This window comes from Suricata suricatta, chromosome 1, assembly GCF_006229205.1.
Source record: "Suricata suricatta isolate VVHF042 chromosome 1, meerkat_22Aug2017_6uvM2_HiC, whole genome shotgun sequence".
Classification (NCBI taxonomy): Eukaryota; Metazoa; Chordata; class Mammalia; order Carnivora; family Herpestidae; genus Suricata; species Suricata suricatta.
This window is the reverse complement of record NC_043700.1, coordinates 34,014,750-34,022,112: the sequence shown is the minus strand read 5'-3', so window position 1 is coordinate 34,022,112 and position 7,363 is coordinate 34,014,750. Positions and strand designations below refer to the sequence as shown.

Below are 7,363 nucleotides of genomic sequence, written 5' to 3'. Positions count from 1 at the left end.
CTGCTTCAGGTTCTGTGTCTCCTTCTCTCTCTGCCCCTCCCCCTCTCATGCTCTGTCTCTCTCTGTATCAAAAATAAAAACACTAAAAAAAAATTAAAAATCAAAAATAAGTTAAACATTAAAAAGGACTAGAAATCTGCATTTCTAATAAATATTTCTGGTGCTTCTCCTGTAGGTAACACAGATCACAATTTGAGAACCACTGAAGTATTTGAAAGTAATAGGGATATATTTGAGTCCTTTGTCTCTCAATTTCCAAATTATTAAAACTATACTCCCAAATTTTGCATCTTTAAAATGGGTATGGGGTGCCCGGGTGGCTCAGTCGGTTAGCCATCCAACTTGAGTTCAGGTCTTGATCTCGCAGTTTATGGGTTTGAGCCCCGCGTTGGGCTCTGTGCTGACAGCTCAGAGCCTGGAGCCTGCTTCGGATTCTGTGTCTCCCTCTCTCTCTTGCTCTTGCTCTGTCTCTCAAAAATAAATAAATGTTAAAAAAAAAAAAAGAAATAAAATGGGTATATTCAAAACTATCTCACACAATTGAATGAGTTATTATGTGATATTGAAAATCCCTGTAAAACGTAAAGTATAGTTGCTGCTCATGACCGTGCCCTATAGACGGCTAGTCAAATGGTGCTAAAGTTCAACTTCAGGACACAAACTCAACTTACTCGACACTCAAGGATTCCTCTTCCTTGGTGAGCCACTTTTTCCAATTCCATGAAACAATGGCCATTATGGTTGCTACGATGAGAACAGGCGAAGCCATGTAGAAACCTATAAGCCAGGGGTTCTTTTCAGCCTTCCTAGGAGCTCTTTCCATGGTTAAACCTAAAAATAGAAATGCACTAAAAATCAGAGTAAAAAAATTAAGCCATCCACTTTTATTTTCAATTTGCAGCAAACCAATTTTTGTTGTTATTCAAGGAACATGGGAAAATACTACTGGAATCATATAATACTTAGCATTTTCTCTACAACCTCTCTTTCTAAAAGATTCAAAAACAAGTCCTAGAAAATTCCAATGTCTTCTGTATCATACAGCATCTATAGCAATATCTCACTATAGCACGATAGTTGGACCCCAAAACTTCAACAATATATAAAGTGGGATCATGTAATGGCAAGATTATCCAAAATATTTACAAGAGAGCCTAAAGAAAAAAAATCAATATTAGTAAATAAAAATCTTAAAAGATACTGTTTCAATCATGATATTGAGAGTTAACATTAGAAGAGCAAGATTAAGAAGATATATTTGGTTTTCATTTCTTGAAAAGAAGCCTATTTACCTTTTAATTGCAAATATTGGCTTCTAAGTGAGAAAAATCTAACTTTGATTTTGTGAAGTTAAGCACTTTGTTCATTTATTAGCTGACTATGTACAGATATTAGATACTTGCCCTGTTTCTCAGGCAAACTAGAAGCTTCTCTGGTGCTCGTTTCACAATTCGGAGGCTGGTAGCCTTCAAAACAATGGCATGTTTTATTGGAATTGCATACCTAGGATCATTAAAAAAAAACTCAAATGATCATTTAAGACTATTTTCTTGTAAAAAATAAAATTATCAGATGGATCATCAAGCTTACTTTTGTATTTTCCTCTAGTGTAATTATATTTATTTACAGAGATAATACTACAAATCAAATAGTTTGGTTTCTAATGCACACACAAACACACTCACAAATAGTTTTTTTTAAAGCTATAGAGGCTCAGAGTATTTGCAAAAAGGAAATTTTACATATATCAAATATTCACCTGAAAATTTAGTTTCCAATTTCAGAAACAGATCCTCAAATCCTAATGAAAATACAATGTTTCCAGTGGTGTCCTGGAGCCAGCTAGTACAGCTCCAAGCTGATTGTGCACATTTCTTCCTGTCTCCAAGTTCAGTGATGTGCAGTAGCTTGAAGTATTTGCAGTTACAAATGAGCACCCTTCACAACTGCCCTATTCCAGGATTGGGCTGTGTTTTGTTTGCTTTTGTTTGTTTGATTTTTAATCCACGGGATTTTGTATTTCAAGAGACCATCAGATACTTAGACTAGGAACTATGGTTTCTTAAATAAATAAAATAAAATAATATTAAACACCTTTATGGTACTTATTATGTGTGCATGTCTATTCTGAACACTTTCTATAGATGTCCTCATTAAATTCTCACAACAGCCCTGTGAGGTTGAGACTATTATTATTCCCACTTTATAGATGAAGACACCGAGGCATAGATATTTAACTTGTCAAAGTCAAATGGTTAGTATGTGATGGAACAAGGATTTAAACCTCTAAGCTCTGGTTTCAGAGACCTTGCCCTTGCCCAGTTGCTATTACTTCTCAAAATAATATAAAACATCTTTCAGTTTCTAAGATCTCAGTTTAACAACCTGGATCAAATTCCATGGCTTAAATGTATAGGGGGAAAAAGTGTTGTACTCAGGGTGTGCATTACCCCAGCCTTTGTCACACCACCTTTCAGCTGTTTGTGTGTGTGTGTGTGTGTGTGTGTGTGTGTGTGTGTGTATTTTTATGCTGAAATACTTCACAGAAGTGATGTTGTCCTTCTCAGGAGATACATGTTGTCAGTTTGTCCTAATATTGTATTGCTACTTTTGTATCACTTGGTTAAGTTGCTGTCTTCCAGGTTTCCCCACATGTTTCCATTTGTAATAAATAAGTAATTTATGAGGAGATAGTTGTAAGATCATTATGTAAGTATCCAGGTCCTCATAAAACTTCCACCCACTAGTTTGAGCATCCATTCATAATTATTTCACTCCATTATTCCTTCTATATTGATTACACTATAAGGAAGAATTATCTCTTATCTCCATTTTTCAGTTATTGCTGTCAGTGATATATTACTGATATGGTCAGATGATTAATAGCAAGGATGCCAGAAGAATTCATTGGGAAGTCTTATCAGCAAAAGAGGCTGGGAGAACTGGTTATCCAATGCAAGAATTAAATTAGACCTTTATGTACAAAAATTAACTCAAAATGGTTTAGAGACCTAACTGTAAGACCTAAGACGTAAAACTCCTAGAAGCAAATGTACAGAAAAAGTTTCTTGACCCTGGACTTCACAATCATTTCTTGGACTAAAATCACAAGTACCAAACATAAAAATAGATAAGTGGGTCTACAGCAAACTTAAAAACTTTTCTGCATCAAAGGACACAATCAACAGTGAAAAGGTAATCTAGACTTGCAAATCATGTATCTGATAAGAAATTAATATCAGGAATATGCAAAGACCTTATACAATTCAATAATAATTTTAAAACTTGGATAATTTATTTAAATGGGCAAAGGACCTGAATAGAAATTTCTCCAAATATAATATACAAATGGCAATAAGAATACAAACAGATGCTCAACATCACTATTCATAAAAGAAATGCAAATGAAAATCACAATGATACAATACTACACCCATTAGGATTGCCAAAAATAAATAAATAAATAAATAAATAAATAAATCACAAGACAAAGGTTGGTGAAGATGTGGAGAAGTTGGACCCCTTGAACACTGTTGATATAATTGTAAAACTGTGCAAATGAAAAACAGTATTGGAAGTTGTTTTTTTTAAAAAACAGAATGACAATATAGTCCAGCAGTCCCACTTGTGAATACACATTTAAAAAAACTAAAAGCAGAGTCTCAAAGTGAAATTTGCACACCTATGATCCCAGAAGTATTATTCACAAGAGCCAGGCGGTGTAAACAACCCAATGTTCATCAATAGATTACTGCATTAACAAAATGTGGTGCATACATACATACATACATACAAGGGAATATTATCCAATCCCATCACCTGCTACAACATGGATGAACATTAAGGACATTATGGATAACTAAAATGAGCCATCAATGAAAGACAAATACTGTATTACTCCACTTATATAAGGTATCTAAAGTAATCAAATTCATCAAACAGAAACTAGAATGGGGGGTTGCAGGGCTGTTGGAATAAGACGGGAAAATGTTATCATTTAATTGTTTGCAATATTGTGATTTATAAGAAATATGTATTTAGTCATTCAGATGATCAAAACGTATTTCTCTCATGTATTTGGTCTTCATCCACAATTTCTGGCTTACAGCTCCCAAAACCCTTGGAATTTCCTGCATTGAAAGAGTGTCTTTTGTTATATGAACTAAGTAAGTTTTGAAAGTGCCTAAGAATGGATGCTGGTTGCCAGTGCAATCCATGTGATTCCATGTGCCTGTGCCAATCTTCAGGGAGGGAAAAGAGCTAAACGTTGAATCAATTGCAATGGCCAATGATTTAATCAATTGTCCTATGTAATGAATCCTCCGTTTAAAAAAAAAAAAAAGGATAGGGTTCAGAAAACTTCTAGGCTTATAAACATGTGGAGATTTCAGGACAGTGTGCATCCAGAAAGTGGCATGGAAGTTCTGCACCATTTCCCTATATCTTGCCCTACTCATCTCCTCTACCTGACTATACCTGAGTTACATCCTTTTATAATAAAAAAGTAATCTAGTAAGCAAAATGCTTCTCCAAGTTCTGTGAACCACTCTAGCAAATTAATTGAGAAAATCTTGGGAACCTCTGATTTACAGCCTGTCAGCCTTGGGGCCAAGACAGCAGAGCAGCATGGAACTTGTTTTGCCTCTTTCATCCTTAAAATGCAGCTAGATCAATGCCAAAACATTTTTTTAAAACCTAGAAAACCGATTTGAGGATTAACACTACAGTCAGCAAAACCTGAACCACAGAACTCAGCAGGCCCCTGATGTGGAGAAGTGAACTGGGAGAGAGAGAACCCACTGAGAGTAGGGAGCTATTTTAGCTTATGGAGAGAGGACGGAGACAGGGGGAAGTGTACAAGAAAAGCATTCCCCACAAAAGCAGCTGGAGAGAAAGAGAAAGAGTGGACTGAATGAAAAAGGGAAAAAGGAGAAAGGAGAGGGTTTAAATTTCATTAAGAGACTATAAACAGGGGAGCGCAGAGTCTGAAACTCCACAGCTCGACACCTGGCAGAGCTCTGGTGGGAAGGATGAATCCTCCAGAGCAGACAGCAAGGTCTGAGGGATCCTCAGGCCACATGGGGAGAGGCAGGTCCCCTGCTGAAAGAACATCTGGTAGAGACTGTGTGGCGTCTCCAGAGGCAAGGGTCCCAGCGGACCCTGGAAAACAGCCATATTAGCTGAAAATAGCCACATTAACAAGGATGTTAATGGTAAAGCCTGGCACCAGATGAGTGCTGTGATTCACCATAACCCCTGAAATGCTGCTGCTACGCAATAGCACAGATTTTTCTGGGATGGGCCAGCACCAAGACACAGTCTCTGGGCATCTGCAGCAACATGGTTGTGCCATGGGTGGGCCACCACCTGGCCATTGCTTGGCAAGACTCTCCCTGAGAGGTTGTGAGCAGGTCAAAGCCACAGGGCCCTCAGAAGTGAGGGGTTTAAAATCACAGCCCCATTTGAGATAAAATTCAGGAGGGAGGTGCTGCCTGGCAGGCTGACTGCTTTGTCATGGACAGTGTAGAGGCAGGGAGTGGACAGAAGCGAGAGACAAAGGAGGGTGGTCAATGACCAGCAGGGAGAGCACAGAGTTCTGATACTAGAGACTGCATAGCTAGGTGATGCCATTTTCATCTCTCCCACGCAGGTGCATACACACCTACATGTCCCACATTGATCAGCCCCAGTAAACTAAGCAGCGCCATCTACTGGAGAATCGAGCCGCTACACCAAGTCCCACCAAACTGGGCCAACCACACTCTAGATGGACTCCACAAATCTCTCCACCTGTTTAGTTTATGATAGTTTGACTTCTGGGGAAAATCTGATGTAATTTCAGTCGTATTTCATTCTGTTTACTGATCCATCTATTCAATTTTTTTTCTTTTTGTTTTCTTATTTTTGAATACAAGAAGAGAAAAAATTTATTTTTACTTTCCATTTTCATAAAAAGATTCATAATTTTTGACTATATTTTGTACTTTCTTGAACACTTTTATATCCTATTTACTTTCATTATTTCATTTTATTCAGTTTTATTGTATCCATTTTTTAAATTTTCAAATGTTTTCCTTTTTTTTTCTTTCACTTTTTCCTCTATTCTATCAAGCTTCCTTCAACAACCAGACCAAAACACACCTAGGAGCTAGCACGCTCCATTTGATTTTTCGTGGATTGTTTTTTATATTATAAATTTTATTTATTTTTATTTTATTAATTCTTTCTCTTCCTTCAAAATGACCAAATGAAGCAATTCATCCAAAAAGAAAGAACAAGAAGAAATGACACTCAGGGACTTAACACCGATACAAGCAAGGTGTCTGAACCAGAATTTAGAATCACAATAAGAATACTAACAGGGGTTGAAAATAGATTAGAATCCCTTTCTGTGGAGATAAAAGAAATAAAAGCTAGTCAGGATGAAATGAGAAATGCTATAACTGAGCTGGAATCTTGAATGGATGTCATGGCAGCAAGGATCAATGAAGCAGAGCAGCAGCGAATCAGTGATGTAGAGGACAAACTTATGGAGAATTATGAAGCTGAAAAAAAAAAGAAGGAGACTAAGGCAAGAGAATATAAGAATATAAGAATTAGAGAACTCAGTGACTCATTAAAAAGGAATAACATCAGAATCACAAGAGTCCCAGAAGATGAAGAGACAGAAAAAGGGGTAGAAGGTTTATGTGAGCAAATCATAGCAGAAAACTTTTCTAACCTGGGGAAAGACACAGACATAAAAATCCCAGGAAACACAGAGAAATCCCATTCCATTCAACTAAAACCAACCATAAACAAGGCATATCATAGTCAAATTCACAAAATACTCAGGCAAGGAAAGAATCATGAAAACATGAGGGGGAAAAAAGTCTTAACCTACAAGGGAAGACAGATCAGGTTTGCAGCAGACCTATCCACAAAGACTTGGTGTTGGGGCCCAACCAGCCAGAAGTGCTGTGTGGCCTTTGGGACCCTGCTTCCCCTACTTGAAAATGTTTGCGCTTGACTGCTTGACCTAAGTGGATCAGAGACTGGGGTTAGTTCTCCTATTAATCATGCCACTTGGTAATATGGTTTCAGTAACTGGGCAGATTTTCTGATTGAAACTTCCTCCCTAGTTACGGGCACCTTACTCACAGACTATTGTTTAAGCCTTTAAGAAAAAAATAGCCTTGTCATAAGCTTCGGTTAATAATATCACTATGTACTTAAAACAAACCCCTGCTGATGTATTTTGAGTGATGAATTATGTTTTTTGATCTTCTGTGTTGTACCTCGTTTCTATTTTGATTTTCTGTTTTTGCTACCTTGGAAATAATAATTTTTCTGGAAGTAACAAACAATGTAATCATTAGAAAAA

The 7,363-nt window shown here is 37.0% G+C and overlaps 1 protein-coding gene across 1 annotated transcript in view; it reads right to left on the bottom strand.

Annotated features, from left to right (window-relative positions):
• Positions 1-7,363, bottom strand: part of ADAM32 (ADAM metallopeptidase domain 32) — a 157,329-nt gene that overhangs the window by 17,920 nt on the left and 132,046 nt on the right. Inside the window, exons 18-19 of the mRNA XM_029936316.1 lie at positions 1,404-1,503; positions 672-831 (exon numbers count right to left, since the gene is read on the bottom strand). Of these exons, the coding sequence (XP_029792176.1) occupies positions 672-831; positions 1,404-1,503 (260 nt within the window). The remainder of the gene's footprint in view (positions 1-671; positions 832-1,403; positions 1,504-7,363) is intronic.